The 27,705-nt window shown below is 42.4% G+C and overlaps 1 protein-coding gene across 2 annotated transcripts in view; it reads left to right on the forward strand.

Moving 5' to 3' along the window:
• E75 (ecdysone-induced protein 75) overlaps window positions 1–27,705 on the forward strand; it is a 148,580-nt gene that overhangs the window by 60,425 nt on the left and 60,450 nt on the right. The window contains exon 1 of one of the 2 annotated variants that reach the window (XM_086917025.1): window positions 10,337–11,063. The exons of the other annotated variant lie outside the window; for it this stretch is intronic. Within the exon in view, the coding sequence (XP_086773151.1) occupies window positions 10,889–11,063 (175 nt within the window). The 5' untranslated portion in view covers window positions 10,337–10,888. Of the gene's footprint in view, window positions 1–10,336; window positions 11,064–27,705 lie in introns of those variants that run through there. 2 annotated transcript variants of the gene reach the window in all.

Raw genomic sequence — 27,705 nt, forward strand, 5'->3', positions numbered from 1 at the left:
ACGCGATGTAATGAGAGATGAAAGGTTAAGTTTGATTGAGTCGGAACATTAATAACTGTACAGCATAAATAATAACGATAAAAAAAACTCGTGTGCCATTGTGGGATACATGTTCAATAATGAAAATCGCGATATTAAAAGAGTCGAATTAACATACGTAAAAAAAAAAAAAAAAAAAAAAAAAAGGAAAATAACACGTAAATCCAACTACTCCAACTATTCCGTTGTTGTACAATACTTGGAAAAGTCATCAATCTTTTTTTACCGATTATTACCAATGGAACCCGACCAAGCGAAAGTAATGAACGAGTCCCTCCCCTCTCATCGTGCATTATTATTAAGAGCATCTGGCACGAAGAATCAATTTGCCCCACGATCTTTTCGTTGCTTGACGATCTTCCCACGACCGTGGTGGTCCTCGAATAATCGTCCTGGAATAACCGCTAATTAATCGGTGAACAGGCAAGCCAACGGTGAAGTAAAGGTTGTTTCAACGGTTTGGATCAGGAAGAGGTGAAGGAGGTCCAATATCGTATTGTTGCATGGAGTGCACGCGCGCGGAGAAAGTAAGAAAAGTCGGTAATAAAGTTAATTGAGTCGAACGGTTCTTCAATTTTAACGCGTATAGTATACGCGGGATTGCGCAATCTCGCGTATTAGAAAGTGGATGCCGATTACATGATCGGCATAGCAGCGCGCTGCTGCCACGCGTCTGCACCTCGATATTCTTTCTTTCTTTTCTTCTTTTAATTCATCACGCCTTTTAAGCGAGTATCGAGCAATCACGAAGTTTGCTCGAACATGGTGTCAAATTGGTCGACGAGCAAAGTGTTTCAAGACACTTTTTCTGCGATGAATTTCACCTCGATCTAAAAATTGTGAAAACGATTGGGGAATGGAGGCGAGAAGAAGAAGGAGGTAAGGGAAGAAAAAGGAGAAATTTAATTATTCAGGAAAAGGAACAGTTTAAGAAATCGAGTTGAAATTCTAGCTAGTTCTAGCTAGAGACTCGTACAGCCTGCTTCCCTCTCTGCGCAAATATATTTTTGGAGTTTCTACATTTGGCAACAACTCTAGAGTACGAAAATCCGTTCTAATTCCATTATATCGAGGAAAGATTCCTCTCTTTCAATTCTTTCGAGAAGATGATCGACCAAACGATCCTCGATTATCTCGTTCGATTTCTCTCTCTCTCTCTCTCTCTCTCTCCCTCTCCGTTTCTATAAAAGAACGGTGTCGAAAGGGGAACGCGCAATAATAAATGGCATTTGCCACGATTCGAACGAGTGGACGGTCGGCTCGATTCGGTTATAAGGCGAAAGGTTGGCGGAAAATCGGCGGCTATTTAATTACCGGCCAATATCTGGCGCAGAATGTGGGTAACTAGGCCTCGTCCCTGTTTCGCAAGCGGTGGAAGCGTAGGCCTGGCCGAAGGTAGGTTGACTGGAACGATCGAGTCGGGAAAGTGTAGCCTACATCCAAAGTTGGAAACGAGGCGAGATACGTGGCCGCCTGATGGACGTACGAATGGATGGATGCCTTCTCGTACCGGATTTCGTGGGGGTGTGATCGATCTTGTCTTTTGAAACGAACATCCTTCACCGTGTGTTTGAATGTGAACGGGTCGAATTTTAACTTTTAAACTGAATGAACTCTTTTTCTTTTTTTCCCCAATCTTTCTATCAGTCAGAGAAATTCATTTTTTGGGGGAGGGGGAGGGCGGGGGGCGGCGGGGGGTTAATAATTAAATATACAGGGTTAATTCGAATTTCATTTCGTTCACCTCGACGAATATCATTTTTATTAAAATTCGTAATATCTTGGTCAATCGAGTACGTTCTTTGAATCCGAGCGAATCCGAGCGTGGGGGAAAATGAGGCGCGGGAAATTTGAATTTCATAAGGGTCGGGCGCTCGAGTCGGACATCGGGGAGTCGGTGACCGGCGAGCAGCACATACCAACGCGGCTCATTGAGCAACTGCGTGTGCAACAGCGGCTGCATCTCGCTCCGTGCGAGAGGAACGATTACGCGACGCGAACGTTTTCGAAACACCTCCGCGCTCGATCTCTTTCCCTTACGATCCCGCGCGCTCGTGGGAATATGTTAAATTAGAGTGGTTCGATCGCGAATCCTCGTGATTGGCGATCACCGAATTGGGGAACACCCTTGGATCAGTAACAGAGGTGAGATATGAAACGATTAGATGAAGAATATACGTGGTTCGCGAAATCGTTCGTTCACTTTTTGGAAATTGCTTGCGAATAATGATATTAAAGTTGATTCGTATTTAAATTTTCTTTTTTCATTCGTGTAATAAAATTGTTGTTATTATACGATTACATTAAAACGGAGAATAAAAAATTAAAAAGATAAGGAATTGTGAGAAAAATGTTGAAGCATAAGGGAAAAGAGGCAGTGAATAGTCTTTACTTTTGCATAATTCTTCCTTTCTGCGATGCTATTAATTTGTATCGTAAGATACGTGACACATTCCGTAAAATAGGAATTCAATTATCTTTTTTTTTTTTTTTTTTTTCTTTTCCTCAACTTTGCAACAAATGTTTCGTTACGTTTTTCAGACTGGAAAAAATGAACGTGATGCGGACGTGATTTTCAAACGTGGAAGCAACAAGTACTTCTTTTGAAGTTATCGAAAGTTTCTCTACTCTCCAAAGATATTTGTCTTTCTTCGTTAAAAATTCATGGCTCTCGTCAAACATTTCGTTCGAAAATTCTCAAGTTTCTATTTATATTTACGGCTGAAGATTTTTTTCTAAATTTCTTTCTTTCTTTTTCCTTTCTTCTTTTTTTTTTTTTTTTCCAAATTTCAAGCCCCGAATAAAATATCTCGTCCTAAAATTGAAAAATTCAACGCGTTTTGTTAGGAAATCTTGAACATTCCGTTCGAAATTTAAACTCTTCGGTGAAATCACCATTTCGAGAAGTTAGGGTTCGTTGCACTCTGCAATTTCAGCGCCAGGTCATCACCTCGTCTAATATTTGAAGATCAAGAAAAGCCACGCTTCAAGTCGTGGAATTATTTCTCTCTCTCTCTCTCTCTTTTTTTCACACACCTTTTCCCATTCGTCAGCCGAGCAAAATTCTAAATTCGTTCATCCTCATCCACAATTTATTTTCCTCCCTCTTCGACTGATATCGCTAACGATTCAATTTCTTTTATTCCATTTCTATTCACAAATATTATTCGTATCATTACATCAATTCTAAATTATTCATCATTCCCAACAATTCCTATTTTATTAAAGAATAGCATAATGAATGATATACAATCTGTTCGCCTCTATCGTTTACATATCCATATAATATTCGATCAACATCTCCAAATTTCTCCCCTCCAAATTCCAAAACTTTCAACCTCGCCCGAAGTGTTCTCCGTTTCTCCAAAATTTCACCATTACAAACCTACCTATTCCAAATTCCAGAACTTTCAACCTCCTCTCAAAATTTCTCCCGCCTCAACTTCGACCACAAAACCGGAACGTCTCACGATCGTCCACTAGCAAGAGATTGCAAGAGAGAAAGAGAAAGAAAGGAGGGGGGGGGCAGAAACGCGGAAACGGATACCTCGACTCGACAGTCAGATAACGCCCCCCTCCCCTCCCTTGTCCTAAGACTGTCGTAAGGGGAACGCGTTTTCACCGGCTGGTTGTTCATTATCCGATCGGATTTGTGCCTGAATTTTATCATCGGGCGATATTCTCGTTCTCGGCCGGTTAAAAAAGCGCCCCCCCCGGGCGCGATACCGCAACCGACTCGCATTGTTGCCGCATTGTTAATTTGGACGGAGAGGGAGAGGGGATGGAGCGTGATAAATGAACCGTGTGTGAAACCAGCGGATGAAATGCGACTGGTTCTCGGGGAAACCGGGGGAACCGATTTTTATCGACCGACCGTCTTAATTCCCTCCCCTGGCGCAACGCTCGGCCCGGTTTTGCAAATTCTTTGTTCCATGCCTTGTTTTACTGATAGTCACGGTTTGTTTCCTTGTATTCGGCCATTTTTATCGGGCGAATTTTTCTTTTGGCGGATTATTCACTCGTTTTCTCAAACAGAGGCTTTGCCTTCGAGTAAGATCGTTAAGATCGAGTTCTCTCTTCCGTTTAATTTAATTATTATAGCTTGAACGAGCGAGTTATTCCAAGTGGTACGCCACGCTTCTCGGCTAACTAAAGATTCGAAGTTAGTAGGCACGAGCTAGTAGATTTTCTATCGAAAGTGCAACCTGCTCGTCAAAAATTGGATAGGTGTCGCAACGAGGAGAAGACGAAATCCCACGCGAGTACGTTGCACCGGCATATCTGTCCTGGCCGGTTGCATATCTGCCGGGGCCATTGTCTCTTGCCTGCCTGTGCAAGTAGGCCTGCATCAGAATGCAATAAAATTGTCATTGTCTCCCCTCCACGCGGGGCCTGATGAGCGTGGGCAGGGCGCGCGTGTGCACGTGCTCTCCCAGCTTCCGTGGGCAATCGCGTCTTTTTTCTCTTTCATTCTCCAATTTCCTTGGATGGTTGGAATCGAAACCAAAGCGTTATTTTTCTTTGTTTTTCCTTTTCGATCGTTTCGTGAACGGTTTGGATTGGTTCGAAGGATGACTCGAACATTCTCTCCAATCTTTGGATTAAATTCAATTTCATTAAATTTGAAACCGGAACCTAGAAATCGTAGAGTCGACGAAATTAAAAGGAAGAATATAGAATCGGGGATAAGGTTTATTTAGGGAAGCTTTAACAAAATGAATCGTTTAAAATTGGTGAAGCTGAAAAGATAGAAGTCGAGGAGAGTTCAACTGGAATATCCAAATTTTTCGGAATCTTTTTCGAAAGTGTCGCTTCAACATTTTCTCCTCTCTGTCTCTCTCTCTCTCTCTCTCAAAATCATCATCTTCTTCGATTTTCGAATTAAACGAGTTCCAATATACTTGCTCGAATCGAGAGTCGACAGAACTTCACTTCCCTCTTACGCGCTGCACGCATGCAATTGAGGCGCGACGACTGGTCGTACATCAGCGGGCCAACGATAAGGTCGACGTGGTGAACGTAATTTGCGGTGTATTCGAGTGATACCTTAATCAATACCGGGGTATTATACCGGATTGGAATGTATTCGAAAGCCATTTTCAGTCTTGAAAGTTTCGTTTCTTGCTACGCTCGCGACTAATTTCAGGCTTGGAAAGAGCGTGGAGGATTGGCTAACGATTCCATTCGAGCAATTATCGATAGCGCCGTTTCAATTTTCTTGGGAAATTTTTATGCAAATTTCCTCGACACTTGTCCCGCGCACGCGAATTTCTTGTTCTCCAAATTGTGTAACCTGCGATTATTTCTTAATCGAGTTGGAAAGATTTATAGATTGGAGTGTATAATAGAAAAAAAGAAGAGGGGGGGGGGAGGAAGGGAATATTTCATTAGGGAAAGAAGATTGGAATGGATTAAAATATCGAAATACTTGATTTAACGTTAATCATCCGAATCGATCGTTTTCTATCTTCTTTGCAAAAGCAATTTCATCTTTGATCCAAAAACAGAGAGAGAGAGGGAGAAAGAGAGAGAAGATGCAATTCTTTCTGTTTGAATTACAAGACAAATTTGTCCGAACTGGATATCGAATCCAGAAACGAAATGGATGGAGGAAAATCTTTTTTTACAAGTGATTTACGGTTGCGTAACGTGTTTCCTCGAAATTTACGATCGCGTTCGATTCAGCGAGGAAGAAAGTGCGAAAACCGCAGCCATAAAATTTGGCCGCAACCCCGTAACCACTTGACTCCGATAACCGTTCGTAAATTCCCTTGTTTCCCGACGACTTTGAATTCCCGGATTCTTCCCTGGTGGGCGTTGAAAATTTTGGAATTTCTCGTTTTCTCGAAAAGACGCGGGAGTTCTTCTTTGCAAAGAAAATTGGAAAATTGCTTCGAGGTTTAACCGAGTTTAACCTCCGAGGCTAAAGATTTTTCGGTTTTTCCAGGTAAGCAATTTATAGAACTGTTGTATCTCAGATTTAAACTGTTCTCCTCTTTTTTCCTTTTTGTTTTTCTTTTTTTTTTTTTTTATTTACACGCGTTCTTGATCCTTCTTATGCAATAAAAACTGTGCGTATTACGATTATTTATTGCTAGCGTGCGTGAAGGTGAAGAAAAAAAAAGAGAGAGAGATTCAGTAAAAAGAAATTCTGTTAAATTCTATCGCTTGAATTCAAATCCAAACGAAGGAAAATGCTTGCTAATATATAAATCCTGTCCAATAAATCGTAGCAAATTTCCATTATCTACGCTATTAACATATTACATCAATCGAACGTGACATCGATGCGAACGCGAAGACACATAATCGGTAATCAGGCATTCAGGAAGGTTGATTCACCGTTCATTATCGTGCCAATTCATCGCTATCTTATCGCGTGAAATAGCATCATTAATACCTTTCAATTATTCCCTCCCCCCTCCTGTCTTCCCTCTTTTACAAAATTATTTATCCCTCGTCCATTTGTTTCTCCTTGCACGCTGGTTGATCCTTCTATCGCGGCCAATCCTTCCAAAATCCAATTTCAAGAGCGCTTCGTCGAATATTTATGAATTTAAACGTTTGAAAGTAAAATTAGACGCTATTTTTTTGAAAATTACTTATTTAACGCACAACAGCGTTTATTAAGAAATGTATAACTCCTATTTAACTCCTCTTGACTTTCTGAGACTAATCTCGAGAAATTAGGGTTTGAAATTAATTTTTAGCGTGAAAAGAATCCTTTTCTTTTCTTTTTTTTTTTTTTGATCCAGAAAGAGAGAAATCATCCCTCCCGTAGGAACGTTCATCGAAACGTTTCTCTCATTTCCGCTCTGCGAGGGAACGAAGATTTTTCGAGAGAAGTTTACAGAACGAGTCGAGGAGGGAAACTTTTTCCCTCCAATCTCTGAATCTTGTGCTTTTTCTTCTCTTCCTTCTTCCCCCTCCCTTTTTTTCTTCTTTTCCACGAAGCAATCGAAGTCTCGACGAACAGACAGATTAGCTAACAGGTGTTCCAGGTAGAGTCGGGTCGATTATACGCTTCGCCGTGGAATATCGGGATCCCAAACTACTAATAAATCTTCCCTGTTGCTCGTGCAGCAAAGGGGATTCAGGATAATAACAAGCAGCTCAAATCTCGCTGCTTTCAACGAGAGACAAAGAGGAAAAAGGAACGTTCAACGTTCTTAAATTTATCGAGCTTTCCATTCCTTCCATCTTTCCCCTTTGTTTTATCGTGTGGTTTGAATCGAATTTTTTTTGATAATTTCGCGAGTCGAAAGTTTTTTCCTTTTACAGATTCCATTATGATTTTTTTTTTTCGATTCTTTATTTAATATCTCAAGTAAAAATTTCATTCGTAAAAAAAAGTAATAACGATTTAGATTCAGAATTTCGTTTCCCTTTTCTGCAAATTTTGATTTCGATCAAAATAGGATCAAAATATTTCGATTGATCTTTTTTGATCTACGTTTGATTTTTTTTTTTTTTTTTATTTTCTAATAAAATTCGATTTAATTCAGGCATTTTATAAATTTAGATTTCGACAATTTAACGATCGTTAAATGTTGAAAGTGACAAACGCAGGGAGCACTAATCGTAATCGTGGTTGGAAATTAATCTCCTTGAACGTTTGAGCTCAATCATGGCATGCCTCTATGGTCACGAGCCGCACAGTTAGGGTAGGTCGGGCTTCGATTATATTTAGAATAGTCATGTCGTGTCTTGACAGTCTATAGTAATACGTCCAATTCGAACCGTTTAGCAGATTTACACGATGACCATGATCTAGACGTGGATAGAAGTCGTCCGATAAAATTGCACGAATTACTTTGGTATAGCCTTTCAAGTAAAAACAATTAACCTATCTCTTGACTTTTGTCCTATTTTAAATTCGAAATCAATCTGCTATCGATCGTTGGCTAACAAATATTTAACTTGTAATGTAACTTAAACAAAATATTCCAATATTTTTATTTATTTTTTTTTACTTTAATAAATCGATTTATAAATTTTATATAAATAGGAAACGAAGGAAACTTGTGAAAGTGAAAACTTTCGAAAATTTTTCTTTTTCAATAAAAGGTAGAGACGTTTAAACTTGCCAAGACTCATAAAATACGAAATATTTCGTTTTATTTCAATAATCTCTAATCTTTTTTTAATTTTTATTCAATTTTATGAACGGATTAACAAATTGGATGGGAAGAGGAAACGAAAGTGAGAGTGGAGGTTCGATTCAGAAAGGAATCCAAGTGGCGCTAGAGAATTATTCCCGTTAGACGACATCCGTCACACTGGCCACGCCACATTAACTGTTTATTCAAGGCCCGTAGTTAGGGCAGGTTAGGCTTGGACTGCGCCCAGTTTGCGTCAATTTAGATTCAACCTTCCGTCGTGGATTATGAATGCCGCTTTATTTAATCCAAATTTCATCCGGGGGAAAACATCAAGCTCTTCAAGTTTAAATCATCGCCTATCATCTCTTCTCATATTGCTCGAAATGTTATTAAACTGTCGGAAGAAGAAAAGAAATAAACGGATAAATTTGTCGCAAACGATGACACACTTTTGGTATAAGAAACAAAGGAGAGTAAGAGGAGCAAGGCCAAATTGAAACGAATTGCAAAAGGCGATCAATTACAAGGAGGAATAAATAATTTAGAGAAAGATGAACAAAGGGATGTATTAATAATCTAAAAAATTCTCCCTGATAAACGTGACGAACTTTGATATTCAAACGACTTATCACCACCTGTGTGGATCCCAGTTGATAACGAATTCCTGATATCATCTTTTCATTTTCAAACCAAATCACACATTTGTCAAATCAAATAGAGAAAAATGTCGTATCATTATTGATTAACCAAAATCTCGTGTCATCGTCCTCGTAGACAAAATCATTCGAAATTCAACGATACACTCGATGTTATATAATAGAAATAGAAACAATGGAGTAACGAACTACAATTGAGGCAGGTTAGTCCCGACTTAGGTGGGAGCTGGATTAGGGAAGTTCCGTTAGGTATATAATAGTGTATAGGTATTCCATTCACCTGTGATCCAACTTCTACTTTCCGTAGGCCACGTGGAAGTGTGAAGTCGTGTACACGTACCACGTGTGTACGTGTCTGTCACAGGGGTTAAACAGCTTTCACTCACCGAGTGTTAGTGAGTCAACAGTATATTCTCTGATTGTGTATCACACAGATCAGGAGCGTATGCTCGGGCACCATCGTTAGGCGTCATTCGATAAATTTCCCAGATAGGATTATACGTTTGTTTCGAAGCGTGTTTGATTAGAAGCGACTTGCTTAATTCTTAATGTGCTTGATCGTGAAAAAAATGTCTCGTGGCGTCGTTTATAGTAACATAGAATTTCATGTTGGTTTCATATTTGGCGCGAGGTTGAAACGCGTAAAATAGGACCGACTATTTCATGGTGGTCCTTGACTACAAATTTACTTTTGTTCTCTCAACGGGTTATAACGTGTGACTTTACGACGCCGTCTCTTCGTCATCGTGCACGCGTGTACGCATAATAAAGGCTAGGCCAAGCCTCTTCGTACTACCGATAAAAATCCTTGATCCTAATGACGGGTCAACCGTGCCAATTGGTCGTAGGAACGAGCCGATCACTTTGAGGATATACCATCGTGGCTTAACATCGTGCCTGATAAGTTTGTTTTGTGTTCTCTCTATAGAAAATTCACCCTTTTTGAAATGAAATTCGTATCCGACTTGATCCGAGAACTTTTAGATCGATAAATAAAATGGAATCGTACTTCCTCGAACGCGTGCTATTTCAAATGTATTGGACGTAATTTTTAACTTGAATATTTAAACAGATTTCCTTGTTGCGAATAATATATGCATGATTGCAATCTTGAGAAATAATAAAAATATCTTTTCGAAAGGCGAGCGATACATGCAATAAATATATCAATATTTGATGTAATTAGATCCACGATTTTCCGAATGACAGTCGTTCAAACACTTCGATGGGATCGTGACAAAACGAATAACACGGCAAAAAATCGCAAATTACCTCGTACGATAACATTTTCATTGAAAAAGTATATCGCGAAATATTAAGCGCGTGTTTTACGTGTTTAATATATAAATAGGATCGTTATACGTGTATTAAAATTAATATTGCAACGTATTTATAAAATATGTAATATTAATCGCGATATAAATTGCAAATATGGAAAAATTGCGATGAAAATAAATCGTGGGGCGCCAGCGCGCGACGCTACGCGAATGCCAATCAGCGGTGTAGCGCGCAGGCGCCGCGAAGCCGCGGCACGCCACGCCGCGACGAACTCACTCGCGCACCGCATCGCACGCCACACACAACACATCAACTAATAACGTTGTAACAAGCTTCGATTTGCAGTTACCGCGAGAACCACGCCATTGGAAAGCAACAGATCGTATCGTCGTGGTAATCGTGTGTTGTGCGCGCGAAAAGAAAGTGTGTCGTTGCTAGAAAGAGGAAGCGTAATTGTATTATACGCAGTAAGAGAAGACTGATCAAAACAAACTCGCGAGTTTTTTCGCCGGTGTCTCGTGCCGGTATTGCGTGGTTGCGTCTCGACAGAGATAGAAACGGAGTGAAGTTGTCAATAAGAGGATTGAAGTAGATAGCGTCGTTGACGGTTTGCGATTCAAATTTTTACGGTTGCATGGAGAGTCGTGTTATGTCAGCCTCAAGTTTGTTTACACGTGAGATTGTCGGTAGGACTATTGGAATAAAATTGTCATTGACAATCGTTTGAGAAGAACAAGAAGGTTAAGTAAAGAAGTAAAAGAGCGGGAAAACGGAAGAGAGTGTAACAATCGCGGCAGACTGTCGTGACAAGAAATGACCGTGCAAGAATTCAAGCCTCGTGGCAGCAGTGCCGACGAACAACAACCGTCCGGTGATATTTTGTCACCGTCTAGTGAACCTCTGGACAACGAAAAGGAACAATCGGCCCAGATCTGTTATCGCGGTGCACACCAGGATAGCGAGAATCTGTTGGGACGAGTTTTAGCCGGTGAGTAGCCTTTGATTCCCAAGCCTCTGTCCGCGTTCCGTGCTCTTTCGAAAAAATTTCATAGGCTTTTGTCGAACGAAAGGGAGAGTATATTTTTTTCCCGCTCGTTGGCGACCGTTCGATTTCTCGAATCGATTTATAGGATTGCACGCGTGTATATTGCGTATAATTTATCTATCGTATCATAATAGACTCGTAAAAACATTCTTAACCTAGCGTAGAGATCACGATTCAGGTAGGAAGGAATAGAGAAAGAGGCGGTTTCACTTTCCAGCGGGGTTGGAATGTAGGTCGCGGGGCCCGGGACGAGGCTAGTTCGTTGCCCTCGGTCGGCGGCCTTCCACTCGGCACTCCGGCAATTTTTCTCCCTCTCTGTCTCTCATTTTCGTTGTCTCTCTCCCACTCGTGCCTCGATCTTCCCTCTCTTCTTTTTACTCGTGGTTCTAGCCTAGATAGTGAGCCTCTCTAGTGGGGCTCCCACCCCACTGGAGTGTTCAGTGCCCTCCCTCCGATACACACACATACACGCACCATTCCCTCTCTCTCCCGTTCGTGCGCTTCCATGTATCCTCTCCCTCTCGCGGCCGTTTCGTCTCTCTCTGTTTGGCCTGAACTCGTCGTGAACTCGGCACGTTGTATAGAGAGGCATAGTGCGAGTCTCGGTCTCTTTCTCTCACGGCGGTCCATAGAACAAGAAAGTAGGTCGGTGGGGCCTTGGCGCGAGGCTAGTTCGTTCACCCTGCCTGGCCCGTAACTGGGGCAAGATGAAATTAACCGAGCGGCCTGCCACTTCGCCCCACCGCCTCCTCTCGCCTTCTCCTACCTCCGTTCGGCAAGTAGAGTGAACTCCGCGACTCGTGTGGCCAATCGCCGGCGGGCCGGTTCAACAAACTCGAACTGGGTCTCCCTACCGACCCGCTCGCATCTCTCTCGCTCGCGCTATTTCTTTCTCTCTCCTTCTCTCGCCCCTTCCCTTTCCCACCAACGTAGTTTAGCTACTCGACCAACCTCCCCACCCACGGCTATCATCGAAGGTCACCAACACACTCGGCCTGCCCGCTCGCCCTCTTGTTCTGCTCGCGTAAAAGAGACCGATGTACTTCTCATATACAGTTACACACCACGATCCGTTCATAAGCGTTCGCCCACCTTTTGTTCTTCTCCCTCCCCCTCCCCCCTCCCCTCCTTTTCTATTTTAGATCTTTGTATCTTTTTTTGTTTGTTTTCTCCTTCTTTTTTTATCGTTTATTCAATTTAATTTGGACTTTAATAGAATCGAGTCGTTTAGCCCGCCGCAATGAGGATGTTATTAAAATTCATCTATGATGTCGTTATAATTAATGCATAATATAGTATATACGTATATACTAAAAGAACGAATGTTGATTTAACTCGTTTAACTCAATTAATCCATTTTTATCTTACTTCCTTAATAAATAGCTCGAGTTCGAGGACAGGTTAGAGATATTCTCCATAGATACTAGAGGCTAATGGACACGTGTGCGACTCTCTTTACTTTATCATTTACACTCACGCCGGCCAACATCGGATCAACGAATTTTCCATCCCCTCGATATCGTCTCACGTTTAATCCAACTAAATTGTTCCCCCGCTTGAGATCCGTGCAATTTCATCTATAACCCATTCTTGAACGTAATGTAGTTCACATATACCTTTCTCACGAAGAATTGCGTGAACACGCGGTTTACGCGGGAGAGAAAGAGAAAAAGAATGGTGACAACCGCGTACATGAAGCACACGTAAGCACGTTACACACGCATAACACACGCACACACAAGTACGTTCAACCGGCTGAGAATTCTCCTCGTAGGCCCCGTTACGTAACCTCACGATACTGAATTACGTATGGGCTACCTACTCACCAGCTTGTCCCTCTCTCTCTCTCTCTCTCTCTCTCTCTCTCTCTCTCTCTCTCTCTCTCTCTCGCTCTCGCTTCCTCCCTCTCTCCGTCTCTCTTTTCCTCGTCCCTCTTTTTCTCCCCCGATTTCTTTCGCACGGCTCCGAGTCTTGACTGCGACGCGGAGAAAGTAAAGTAAGTGCGTTAACCGAGCTGCTGGACCGTGATCACTCTCGCCGTGGCGGCCATATTGGAATGCTTTCACCGTTTCTCCGTTCCTCGCGTTTGTCGTTGCATCCGGAGCACTGACCTGCCTCAACGAGCGTAACTACGAGGTGGGTCGGGTAACGCGGCTCCTCTCGTCTCGCCTCCCGATCGGCCTGTTCCGCCCCATGCATTCCGAATTTCCGTAAAGCGGTTCGAGCGATAAAAGTCGTCCGGATGGTGTCCGAGCGTGGCGCGACCCGGTTCGCGCTAAGAATGCGGGTCGGTTCGCGAAGCAACGACTCGCGTAATTTTAGCAACGGGTCGGCTGATGCAACTCGCTTCCTCCGGATTCTTTGATAATCCGATTGGAAAGGGTTGTTGTCCCCAACTACGGATAGGATGATTTAGAATAGAAAGGTAATAGAGATTTCAGTGAACAGAGAAAAATTAATGGATGGTGGATATTTTGGCACGTTTTGGATCATTGGAATATCGGCAAAGAACAATAACACTTTTCGAATACTATTTCTTTTCCAATCAATTATCCGATCGACCTAGTTTTCCCAAGCTGTATCGAAATCTCTTATTATATTTGATAATCGATATTACCAAAATTAATCTTGTTATCTGAAACGTGCACAGGGAGAAGAGATGATGGTTGATTCAGGGTTATGAAATCGGGATCTCTGTCGGGATGTAAAGGAGGGACACCCTCATCAACATCCGCGCGAGACTCCATCGGGGGCATTTTTTAATTGCGCCCGTGCTGACGACTAGCTAACCTCAAAAGCAAGACACACGGGCAATGGCCTGGCCTCCTCCTGGTCCCCAGTGACCTCGATTGATGCGCTGTGTCCTCTCCCAGTCCACGATTACCCCACCCCCATCATCTGCCTCCACCGACCCCCTTTCCCGCTCCTGGTGGCTAGAGGAACGTTGACTCGACATCGCCCAATCAGGGGCCGGTTCGTCGACTCTCTGAGCTGCTCTCGGGGTCGTTCTAATCTCGCAACGTCCCTACGCCACAAGCCGAACCGACGAGAAGCCCGATAAGAGTACGGATCCGCTACTTCTCTCTCTCTCTCTCTCTCTCTCTCTCTCTTCCCCTAATCTCGCTCGCGGCTTCTCCTCTCTTTTTCTTTCGTCTCTTTTATTTCTCTTGGCTCCTTCCCTTCTGATCCGCGCTGCGTGCGGACCACGCGCTATCTTCGTCCGCTCGAGCGTCATCCGTCTCGTTCTCGCGTGCGAGAAGCATCAAGGTGAACAACCTCGAACCGTGTCGGGGCTCTTATCGCGCCGCGAGCTTCGACTCTTATCGACTTGGAAGAGCGAGCTTCTTCGAGCTAAGTTCGCTGAACCGATCGCGAAAATCGTGTATGTTTCAAAGGGAGAAAGAGGGGATGGTAGTTTTGAAATCGTTCGTTGAAAAACTCTAGACTCGCCTTATCTTTTGTATGTAATGTAACATAGACGCGGTTTTAATTTGCAATCTTAATTAATCGTTCTATCTTCGTTCTTATTCTTTTTTAAATAGAGAGCAGATCGATTAGGGGATTCCTTTTTTTTCTTTTTCTCTTTCTCATTGCATTGATTGTGTCATTTCATTCGAAGATGAAAGATTTTCGAAATTATCGATGTTTCGATGATCACGACTCGTAGATCCTTCTCTCCCACGAGGCTTCAAACGTATTCAAACCCGGGCGGATCTTAATCCTAATCATCTAACTTCCCACCCAGTTGGAAACAATACGCATCAACCTTCAATACGCGAACGAAATCAGCAATACCCACCGATGTTCTCGCAACACAGATCCCCGCTATTCCGTTCTAATTCGCGGGTTTCGAAAATTCCGGCGGCTTACAACAGAGCATGCGGCGTCCTTCGCCCGTTTCCACTCGCTGGAAACTTTCCACCACGAAAGGACACCACCCGAGATGCATAATTTCGTTTCGCAGCCGCGATTTCCAGCTCAGTGATTCGCGCTTTCACCTCTCTGTTCCGATATAGCGACAGAAATGTAACGCGTGGACAAAAAAAAAAATCCAATCTCGTCGAATATTGTGTCTGGAATATTTTTTTTTTTTTTGTTTCACCTGAACCGTGAGCGGCGATCGAGTCACGGTTCACCGGGAGGAAAGTAAGAGTGGTCCGACCAGGAAGTAGAGGCGAAGGCGGTTCGTCCGGATGCCGATGAAAGGGAAGTCGTGCTCTCGCACCGATTTCTCCCTTTCTAGCGGGCTTTATCCCGTTTCGAGAACGAGAATTCGCGCGTCGACTTTCTCTTCGATCTAGATCGATATTTCTCAACGTGTGTATCGGATAATTTGAATATTTTCTGTTAAGTTCTATTTTTTTCTTTTTTTTTTTTTTTTAGAGGTCGATTCTTCCATCTAGGAAGAGGAGAAAGTTTTATAGGAGGGAGAATTTTTAAATTCTTCGGGCGAGATTTTCCAGTGATTATTCAGACAGAATCCGGTGATCGATCGGAATTTTAAAGTTGAAGGTGGGAGGAGAGTCAAAGGATAAGTAGAAAGAAATAGAAGAAGATTTTATCGTTTGGTATGCTCGTGACGTTGGGGAATATTCGTAGGTAAAATTAGAGGGAAGAGAGCGGAGATACACACAGGGGGGGGTCTGAGGATCTATTAGAATAGTTAGAGCGGTGCAGCAAGAGCTGGAACCTAAAATTGGAACGGATAGAGTGTCGTTGCATGAATCAGTGGGGGTCATAAACGGGTAAAATAATTTTCGCGTACGAAACGCTTGTCAAATATAATCTTTCTACGTGTACACGCAAAACCTTGCTTAAACTTTCCTAATCTCTTTCGATCTCAAATTTCTGTTTCTAAAGAAACAGAAGGAACGAAGAAAATCTATATCAAAAAATATCTGAACAAAATCTTGGAAACGAATGGTCCAATAATCCAGGCAAAAAAATCAGTCGCAAGGAGGCGACTCCTCCAGGAGAAGGAGGAGGAGGAATATCGAATCGGGAGAAAAAGAAACAGATTCGTTTCACGGAAATTCGAGCAAGCTTCACGATCGTTCGCGCAGTCAACCCCCGGAAACTCGGTTGAGGATAGGATGGTGGGCAGCGTGGGGTGGGAGGGTAGCAGCCCCGAGGGCAACGACCCCTGACCCACCAGCCAGCCCTGGTATTGCTACCCCTTCCCCTGGACGGCTGCTAAGTATAGCATTTCCACCAACCTGTCGCCCCTCGCGCTACAGATATTATATCCACACCGTAGCCACCTCTCTCGAAAGCACGGTAATTTTGTCCTGTTACCGCTTTATCGCTTTACAGCTCTACACTTTGGTGATGTTTAACTGACTATTGCTTTTCCCTCAACGCTTCGAACGAGGGTCCAGATGCGCGAGATTTCGTTCGATCCGAAGCGAGATAACGGCGGAATTGAGTGGTCGAGAAAGTTTAAAGTTTTCCATTTATAACTCTCAAAATATCTCAACTCTTCCATCTCTCCTTGATCCTCGATCAGAATCTCGTTCCAACGAAGAAAAAAGAAAAAAAGATATATATATATATAAATCCGTATCTCCAATAGGAATCACTCTTCTTGATATACCAATTATCGTAATTCACCCTCCTCGTATCGACGAGCATTCGATATCGGCGGGAAAAAAGCGGCGCGTTTTCCACCCGGCGGTGGATATCTCGCCACGTGGTGGGGGCGCACAGGGTGGAACGGCCTCAATAACGTAAATTATCCCGCCAAACGCGTGGGCGGACCGTATATATCCGTGTCGAGTGGCCCCCGCGAAAATAGAAGAGAACCGTGGACCGTCCGAGTGAGGCGGTGGGGGAAGGAGCGAGGGAGGGGAAAGGCAGGAGGCGCGGTGGGGGCGAGAGAAAGAGAGATCCGCTGGCCTAGTTAGGGTGAGTGCCACCCTCGCCGGTCAACGACCCCGCGACCTCGACGCTCGCAATCCGAGCGACTCCTTGGCCACCCTCCTCCTCCACCGCCCTCCCTCCCCCACAAGCCCGCTGCGAACGACGAGCGTCACTTTCCGCGCGCATTTTCCTCGGCCTGATTAGGCCACTGGGAACACGTCTCCCTACCTCGATAATTTAACCTTTTCTGAAGTCACCGAGCTCCTCTCTCGGCCGCGAGAATGTACGAACGAGGAGGGGAGGGGGCGAATTCTTGAGAACTTTTTCCCTTGGATTTTTTTCTCTCCTCCCGTTTATTTCTTCTTCTTTTCGTTCGTTGCTTTGGAGAAGGTTGGCTGGGAGGAAGGGGACGACACCCAACGTTTCGCGGGATTTATCGTATCGTGGAAAACTGCAGTTTCTTTTAAAGGGTTGACGCGATCTTTCCTTTTATTGAATTTTGCGCGTGTTTGTGTGTGCTTTCGAAAGAGTTGAAAGAGAATTCTTAAGATTTTCTCCCGTCCAAGTTCCTTTTCTTCTTTATATACTATTTTAGTTACGTTTATCGAGGAAGTATTGCAAAGTATTCGTGAAAAGTTATTTATGGGCTGGGAATAATATATTTCGATTGTTTTTTTTTATCCGGCTAATCGCAAGATCGAATTTGTAAACTGTTCGTTCCAAATGAATTTCTAACTTTCGTTTTCTCGAACTTGTTTTTTTTTTCGAATTTTCGGAATGATTCGAACGATCAAATTCGCGGACGTGGGGAAAATTCGAGAAGAAAAGCGCGTTAGCCAAAATATTTCATCAACAATTGGCTCGATTTTTCTCCCTCCTCTTAACCAACTTCTCAAAGTCTCGTTCGTTAAAAAAGTAATGGGGAGGGGGGAAAAAAGAACTAACTTAAAGGAAAGAATAAGTGAAAAAAGAAAGAAAGAAAGAAAGAAAGAAAGAAAGAAAGGTTGTTCGGTGACTTTGAAATTGGAAGCTACGGTAAGCCAGTGATAAAAAAGTGAAACATTTTATTGCTTTCTACGCTCGTTGTCTTTCCCCCTTAATCCCCTTCCCGTGTCCTTACGGTTTTAAAACGATGGCACGAGGTTTTGGGAAAAAGGGTACGTGACTTCTAATCCTTTGGATGTTTTTACGAGGTGGAAGACCGGTCGTCGTTTACGAAAGGGTAAAAGAAAAAAATTGACTTTGCGACTTCGTGAAAGACTTTTTGAACCCCGTTAGCATCTCTCCCCCTCCTTTTTTTTTTTACTGACCGACATTACGCACGACGAACCCTTCTTTTTTTAGGGTTACATTTAGATACAGTCGCGGGGGATGCAGTCGTTTTGGATTTTTTTACCGTTAAAGGATTTGCAGAGACAACCCTTCCATCCATAAATCATTGATTTTTCTCGTTCTTTCGACGTAGAGGTATTGTGCCGCGAATTCGTTTCTTCAGGGATTCAGTGTCTTTTTTATTGTTCTATGAATTTTTTATCGCCGGCATCTCGTAAAAAAGAGAGAGAGACGAGAGCAACGCGTAAACAACGATAATAAAAAAGGTTCGTGAATTCTCTGAAAATTCCACTCGGAGATGTTGAAATGAAATTAGATGTTAAGCGTGATTTATTGTGCTTCCGTTATAAAACTTTTTAGGGATGCACTGCTAAAAAAAGGAGGGTTCGGAGGGAACATTGTCTCAAATGCAATAACGTTATATTACCTTACAATATTCTATTTCTATTTTAAAAATGGACAAAAGATTAAGAAATAAAAATTTCTCTTCGAATACAAATTAGAAAGTCCCGCGTATTTTATCCTCCAAACGAAGAAGAAGAATTTTTTCACTGGTATAATTAAATTTCCATAATCGAAAATTATATAAACCTTTAAAAAATGCAAAATAACTAAAACAATATTATTTCGATTAAAGAAAGCACGTACACGTGAGATATATATATATATAAAAAGAGGAGCGATCGAAACGATTTCTCGAAGAAAAGGACTACTAGATACATCAAAGATCCATCGCAACGTAAACTGTCCCCATTCCCCATTCACGCGGTTGACGAAACGCCGCTTGTGGCGAACGAACGATAATGTTAAGCCTCTCGTGATCGTGGTCTGATAACGGGATATCGGGGTGAACGAACCACGGGAGGGAATAAGAGGTCGTCCTTGGGCACCTCCACTACAATTAATAACAATCTCGCGATCGGTGCAACTGCGAAACACGCGCCGCGTTTGCGCAATGGATCGCGACAGTTCCGCGCGCCAATTAGAAAAACTCGCGCGCATGCGTTTTAACGCGTTCGCCACGCGAACCGTGGAAAGTGTGCGAAACGGCACGACTTTCACGTTCGCCGAGGCCATTAATTTACTTTCTACGCGGCAATTGCAGTGGCGAATCGAGGAGGCTTTCCTTCCAACGGGGATCGAGAAACATCCGTAAAGCGTTCACGTTCGTTGAAACAGTTTTCACGTGCGCGAGGGTGTGGATGCGGATGAGATACGCGTTTCGATACGATTTGTCGCGAGAAATTTCGAATCGGATTCGAATCTTTTTCAAGTTTTTTATTCTGGAAAAAAATTATTTCGAGGAAGAATTTTTTAAGCTTCGAACCGTTCAATTTTCGAACCTTCGAATTTTTTTATACGTTAAATTTTTTCATTCCGGCAAAAATTATTTAAAAAAATATATTTCGAATCGAGGAATTTTTTAAACATCGAGAATTAATTAATTTTCGAGCCTTCGAACATTTAAATACACGAACGTTTTGACTTTCAATAATTTCGAAACGTCGTATTAAGAAAATTATTTGCCGGCGTTCGTATATAAATAAAGGAAACGGGCGAAGCGGCGTATATTATAAAGTGATTATACTCGTTCGAGTATAATCCATTTGCCGTTCGGATTCCGGCTTCGAAGGACGCGGTCGTCGATCCGCGACGAACTCGTCGCGATCGATCGAGAAATCGCCGGTCGCCGTTTCGCGATTTTTCCCCCGCGGCTCCCATTGCATCTCGTTTCATTCTGCTGCTTGCATATTGCGCAATATGCAAATGCGACCGCTGCAGCCTAACGGTTAATCACCGATGTGACTAACGTGTTGTAAATTGCTAACGAGACACCTTGCGCGATCGTTTCATTTTTTCCTTTTTTTCTTTTTATCCACCTCTTTCCTTTTATACAATCTTTGTTATTTTACGTACATACACGTATATACACGCTTCCTCTCTCTCTCTCCCCCGTTCCTCCCCATCGTATTATATCTGTTTTTATCGTAATTATCGTTGTCACCATTTCGAATCGAAATCGTCGTCTTTAATTAAAGAGCCGATAAAAAAATCGATTATTTTCCCCTTCACCGGCTAGTAACTAGTTTTTACGCGTTATCCGATCGGGGAGGGAATAAAAAAACTTGGCGCTCCGTGTCCGTGATTTATGTATTATATGCTGTATTTCTCGTAAGGTTGTTCCTTTCGACGATTACTCCGTTCTGCGGTTCGAGTTGCGGTTATTCGTAACTATTCGTGAGCAGGATTTTTGTTTATTGAAATACAATGTATACATAGGTTATAGGTTTCTTTCTTTCGATTGGATTTTTTTCTTAAAAATTACTTCGATACTTTTTTACCTCGTTTCATTCTCGATTAATTACGAATTTCGATATGAAAGTATTTATTTGATCGATTTTCTATTTTCTTTTATTTCCCTTCCCCTCTTTTCGCCGCGTTTAAAGAAAATTTCCCCCTCCTCCCCCCCTCCCCTCTCCCAGATTATACCAGATGAACAAATTGGGTTTGGTGAACTTTCAATCGGGATTAGAATTTATTTTAAGCCCGTCGATTCGTTAATTTAGCCCGCGTCTCCGTTTATTTCCGAATCGAACGGAGGGTCGAAAAGAAACCTGACTCACTCCAAGTTGATTCGAATGACGAATCATTCTTTCTCTCGAAATAAACCTCACTCTTTATCCGCTGCCAAAGGAGCAACACTCGTATCCTTGTTGTCCCAGGGGCGCCGTTCGAGCTTCCCCCGCACACGTGGTTGACCTGCGAAGGATCGACCCTCGTCACTTTATTTCCTCGCCTCGCTTCCTCTTATCCTCGCACGTTTCCAGGATAAAACGACGCCAAAATTAATCCGTCCGTTTTTTCTCATTTCCTGTTATTCGCGCAAATATATACAAGTTTATATAAAATATCGAAAAAAATTAATCGATTAAAGTTCGATTATCTATATTTCACAGAATCTCGTCGAGTTGACTACCCTGATTACCCTCTCGCGCGCCATCCTCTCTTTTAAGCTTCGATCAAGGGGATCGGGGGTAACGCCGCGATAAAAGTAACGAGGAAATCGGCTTATATTAAATTTCCCGGGTTTATCCAAGACGGATATCTTGGGGGAGGAGGAGGGGTGTAATAAAGGTGGCGGCGGGGGCTGTGCTGTTTCCCCCGGTTCGATCCTAGAAATCCCCGGGGTCGCCGGTATATCGGGTCGCGAGGCCAACGAACTCGCCACGAGAGACCCTAACCCGGTCAACCGCGACACGGATCCACGTAGCAACCCCCCTCCAACCCCTGCTTCGCTCGTCGTTCCCTGTTTATGCGCGTCGCCGTAACATCGATTTCGCCGAATTAGAACACACGCGTGAACACGGCGCGATAATTCGGAAATTGCCCCTCCCCTCCCCTCCCCTCTTCTGCCCAATCTTTTCCGTTTCTCCTCCCCCCCGTTTGGGACGAAATGGATAAAATGATGGATAATTCTGAGGAGGTAACTTTTCTTTTCTTTTTTTCGTTGGGGGAAAAGAGGGGATTTGATTTTTTTTTTTTTTTTTTTACAATGTTTCGATAAAATTTGTGATACACAGAGGGGGGAGAAGGAAGTATATTCGAATATTTGCGAATTTTCTTCCTCCCTTTCGAATCGTTGATCGCAGTTGATCTTTGAGGATTGGATTGAAAACGAGCCACTGTTACGTGTTTATCCTAGTTTCAATTGAAGCTTGATTGATATAAATATCAAGAAAAGGGCAATTTCTCTCTTTCTTTCTTTTCCTATTCTATGATTGTAACGAGGGGGATTATTTCTTCCTTCCGACGAGGAAGGGAAATAATCTCGTTTCAATATGTATTGCATCATAATGAAAAGGAGAGGAAATATAATAGCGTATTATTAGAATAACATGAATCGTGCAACAGGCGGAGTCAGAAGTGAGTTAATATCCTCTAAACGAGATTTAAAGTATCATTCTCCTATTGGCAATATTCCACAGAATGGACGAATAAATTAATTTCGCGTCAAACTTTCAAAAATCGTCCACTTCGAAAGAAAGAAAGAATTATCGCTCGATTATTAAATAAAATTTGTGCAACAAATAACAATTTAACTTCATATTTCCATTTGTTATATTCGCGAAATTTTTTCATCTCGTATCAAAATATATTCCTTTCCAAGAGAGGAAAGAGAGAGAGAGAGAGAGAGAAAATCGATCGACTCTCGTCCACGAAAAAATGTACTCTTCCTCCGCTCGAATCGCTATCGTTCCATTCATTCCCAGACGAACGTTCCTCCCCCACGCTCGTCAACCATTGCCCATTACCATACAGATTGGACGCACGGTTTCTGACCGCCGGTTATTTAGCCGACTTAAACGGATTAACATTCAGCCGGGCCGTGTTCAGAAGCACGGTTTTCACTTTGCACAATCGGGCCACGCGTGCATTATTCGGTCAGTGGAATCGGTCAGGCAGCGATAAGTCTCGTCGGCTTATTATGCAATTATTTCATTAACGCGTCTGAGCCGAGGAATAACAGGATTTGGGGAGGACAGGAATCGAAGGAAAAATGGAAGGGGGGAGGAAGAAAGAGCAGGAGCGATATTTATCCGATCGATCGAGCGTAACTCGCACACCCTCGATTCGTGCACTCGTTTCGCCTTCCGTAACGTCCCCTTGCGTAACGCGATTGCGTGCTGCACACGATGCACTGGTTAAACGGCAGCAAGGAATTCAATCTCCTTTCGAGCTTCGTCAGTTTCCAATGGAATTTCGGTGGAGTCGAATTTCGAAGGGGAAGCTTTCGAAAGCGATCTGATTTTTCGAAATTTTCTTGGATTTCTCGAATTTCGTCTCTTCTAATTTAATATATATGTATGTATGTATAATAATTTTTAAGCATACTTTCCAATTTTGAAGAATATCTTTTCTTTTTTTTTTTTATCTTGTTCTCTTCTCCAGATTCCTTTTCTCGAAATCGATTCGAGAAAATTGCTATTCTACCGATTTAGAAACTGGTTGCTAACTCCAAAGTACACAGAATTTTGTAAGTTGTGAATTTAGAAATATTTTCTTTTAGGTGAATCATGGTTGGTTTAGAGAGAGAGAGAGAGAGAGATTTTAATCGAGGCCACGTCGTTTTATCGAGTATGTAACAAGTATCGAATGTTTGATGTTGCTTAACGCTGTTTCATAAATGTACATCGTTAATTTGTAAAGCTTTTCAAGGTGCCTAACCGTTCGGTATCACTTTATACCAACAAATATGCGAGATCGTTGTGTAAGTCGTTCGTTTTGAAATAAAACGAATATGAAAGAAAGAAAAAAAAAAAAAAAAAAAAGAGGAAGTTTCGATGCTTAAAATACTTTCCTAAATTTCGCTAACAATACTTCTATCTAACAGATTGTTCAGATACAATTTTATTTAAAATATATCTCGTTTCCCGATTCATCCTCGTTTTCCAAACTCGATTATTAGAAAATTATTACGAAAAAGTATTACGAATCTCGAGAACGAATCAAGATTGACAAGCATCGAATTCACATCATCCTTCGTTTCTTCAAATTCTTCAACTGTATTAAATCCACTTCAATTTCTCCACATACAAACGTTGAAGAAGGAAAATCGGGAGAGAAAAAGAATCGTCGTTCCCGATCGTGACATTCGATTGTTCGAAATGTGCATTCAGACCCACCAGCATTTTTCCTCGCGTTTGAAGAAAGACAGAAGCGGTCGAAGCGTAGCCCGGGGCTTCGTGTAACCATGAAGTTTACAACACGAAGAGAGAGAGAAAGAGAGAGAAAGAGAGAGAGAGAAGGAGTGTGCTTTCACTTTCCAAGAGGCAGGCCAACGATTGACATCATCATCGGTGTCGTCGTTCCTCCGTGTCCCGGATTCCCTCCGTCGACTTTCCGCCCGACTTCCGGCAAACCGGCCGATTTCGCAATCGAATTTATTTCGTCGTCCGGCACTCGATGCAATTCACCGGCCGAATCAAATCGACTTAAACGGCTTCAATTAACCCATGCTCATCATTCGTTCCCCCCATGTGACCCGTCATTTTCGTTTGTTCCAACCTTGTTTCCGTTTCGTTTCTTTAATCATGGAGGGGATTTAGGGGAAAGTTTCGAGATTGTTTTCAACCGAAAATCGAGGAATTTGGAGAGGAGAGGAAAATTGGAGAATCGAATTTCTCGAAATTCGCTTGAACTCGATTTAAAATCGAGAAGCGATTACTTTTACTTTTTTGAAATCGAATCGCGCAAAAAAAATTTTCGAGCGAATGTTTCCTCGAGTCTTCGAGTAATATTGAAATTCGAAGGAATCGTTGATACTTCGATCCATCGAGATTAATTCTCCGAAATTTTTAATTCGGAATTATACTTTCAAGTTCGAAGAATTTCGAAGAGTTTCTCGAAATTCGCGTCTGTTTAAAATTGAGAAACGATCGACGAGAATTTTTTGAAATCGAATCACGCAAAAGAAATTTTCAAGCGGATGTTTCTTCGAGTATTTGAGTAACATTGAAATTCGAAGGAATCGTTGATACCTCGACCCATCAAGATTAATTTTTAATTCGATGATATTTTCACGTTCGAAGAATCGAAAAGAAAAAAAAAAAAAAATGGAACAGAGATCTCTGAATTTCTCGAGACAAAGAGCCATTATTGTCGCGAGATTAGATTTAGGAAGATCGTTAAGTTCCGGTAAAAGCGTCGCTCGATATAATGCAAGTTGCATTATAATAGAGGGAGCTCAGGTGGCCGAACGTCTGCTAGATCTGGTTCCAATAATAAATGAAGGTTCGACCAACGCGGCTGTAGGCGGAGGTGGCCGCGGTTTTAAGGTCGCGTGGCGAATTTCGGCCGGTGGAGATTAAAAGTGCGTTGACATCGTTACGTCAACGCGTTTAAATTGGTCGGATCGCGTTGCGGAAACTAACACGCGCGAGGCCTTATGTAAAGCCTTCTAACTTACATAAATTCGTTCCTATGGCGAAACTTTGCATTCTCTATTCGAAAAAAGAAAAAAAGAAAGGAGTGGAACGAAATCGATATTCTTTCGATATTCAATATTTTCGTCCTCTCCCCCTTTTTTTTTTTTAATATTTCGAGGAAATTAAATCGATCGAGATTTTAAGATTGATCGATTGATCGTCGTGAAAAATTAATCGTTGTGGACTCTTTTGTCGCATGAAATATCATCGGATATCTCGGTGTGGCAGATATTTATCCAGATTTTTTTACGAGCATCGTTGCAGGAATTGAGATAAAAATAATTTCGCTCTTTAAATATTCCGTTTTGAGTTTAATTTCAAGCGACTCGTTTCGTGTCGAATATATTAATCGTTCAACAGATTGAAATAGAAATAAAATCGATTCTCTTTCGGTTGGAAATTTTCTTCCACGATCCTTTCTCTCGCGCGACACGTGTTAATCATCCCCCACTGTACTGTACTTTACCGTACTGCTTCTGGGTTGAAAAGCTTCCATCGAAAGAGATCCAGATGCGGAGTGTAGACTCTGGTGGAGGAGAAGAAAAGGGGAAGAAAAAAAATTGCAATGGTAAATCGAGGTCGTTCGCCGCTCCACTTTTCCGACGTCGATATTAAAAATTAGCGCGGTCCTCTGTTACGCTGCAGATCAGAGCGAGGCGGAAAATCGCGCGTGAAACTTCCCTGCCAGACTTTCCCCCGCGACTTTGAGAAAATTAAATCGAGAGTACGATCTGGAAATTCGATAATAACGTTTTCTCCTCATAGGAATTGTAATATAGCCTTTCAACTATTTTCTTCGTGGTAAATAGACGATACTTCCATTCCAAATATATTTCAATGTTTATTACAGATTAAAAAAAAATATTAACTCTTTGGAAGGGTAAAATTAATAAGTTGGAGAAACAAACACGGGAGGCAAGAAATATACTTTCTCATATACTTTATTTATATTCCACAAAACGGTTAGTTTCTTTATACAAATCTTGCTCGAAAACGAGCTCGAAATCTGCATCTTTAAAGAACTATCAAAAATAGATCTTACCCACGATAACTATCCAAGTGTAACTCTTTAGATGCCCAGCCTCCACCGTTGATTTTTCCCTAGTTTCCTCGCTCACGCACACGCGTGCCGCTTAATAAGAGAAAGGACACGGATTCGTCGTGCTCGTCCCATCTCCTTTCCTCCTCGCGTTGCGCATAATTCCATCCCCTTCTCGCCAACGCGCCTCTCTTTCTCGATCTTTCCGCACGGACGCATGCGTCAGTGATCTCTCAAGGCCTTCGCGCATTAACGCCGAGTACTGTTTGCTTCGTCCCACTTTCCTTAGCGCCCGGTCAACGACCCGGTGGGTAGGTGAGTTTCCAAGGTGCACCAACACGTATACTCGTCTCTCTCTCTCTCTTTCTCGATTCTATTCCATCCGAGAATACATCGGCGCCGTACAGTGTCTCTCAAGCTTCGCCTCGATAACGCTCACACCCCTGCCGCGTTCGTTTAAACCGTTCGTTTCCACCCCTTTTAGGAGTGGAGAGGGATAAAAAAAAATGGGTATTCCACTCGGGGTATACTTGCTGACAAACACAGCTGGCAAGTGTGCTTGGGACTACTTGGTTTTCGTTGGTTTGGGTCAGGGCTAGATTTTCTGGAGGGTGTGAAGAGGGACGCGAGGTTTCGCTCGAGAGATATGCTTCTAGGACGTTTATTTTTAATTGAAGTTTTGTCGGCGAGAAACCGTGTAATTGCGATTCTCTACGCTGATACTCTTTGGCGAGGTAATATAACGTCACCTTGATTCTCTGTGATAGATTAGGGAAGGAATTTAGAATCGTGTTATAAAACGTATTTATTTTCCAGATTACGCCTAAAGAGGGATTCTTTTTTTTTATCGAAGTTTGTTCCCGAGAAATCGTTAGAAGAGCGAGGACTGTACGTCGAGGAATTATGTTACGTGGATGGATTAGACAAAGACAGATCCTTCAAAGTAATCGTATTTTTTAGGTTATGTATCATCCTTGACTCCCCGTCACGATCTGAACGAACGAAATGATTTTTTTAACGAGAAGAAATCGTGAAAAGTGTCGCGAGAAAAATGAATTTAATCGCCAATATATCAATATATATATATATATATATACTCGGAGGTCTGAGTGAATTTACACGCGACGACAATCGCAAAATAGTTGTGGCGCTCTCCGCGACGAGGCGCCACTGTCCTTTCGCGAATCACGAGCCGCGAGTCGGTACTACAGGAAATCCGCGACTCGTGGGTCGGTATCGCTACGTGCAAATTTCTTCTGATAACGTTATCGCCTAATAGATACCAGAAGGATCAATTTCGGCTACCCTTTATTGGCGGGAATTTTGAACGTTCCCGGAGAAAGCAATGGAGAAATTCTCTGGAGAGGTG

Source organism: Apis florea, unplaced genomic scaffold (genome assembly GCF_048593485.1).
Source record: "Apis florea isolate Af1SG1 unplaced genomic scaffold, ASM4859348v1 contig_3811_pilon, whole genome shotgun sequence".
In the NCBI taxonomy this organism is placed as follows: Eukaryota; Metazoa; Arthropoda; class Insecta; order Hymenoptera; family Apidae; genus Apis; species Apis florea.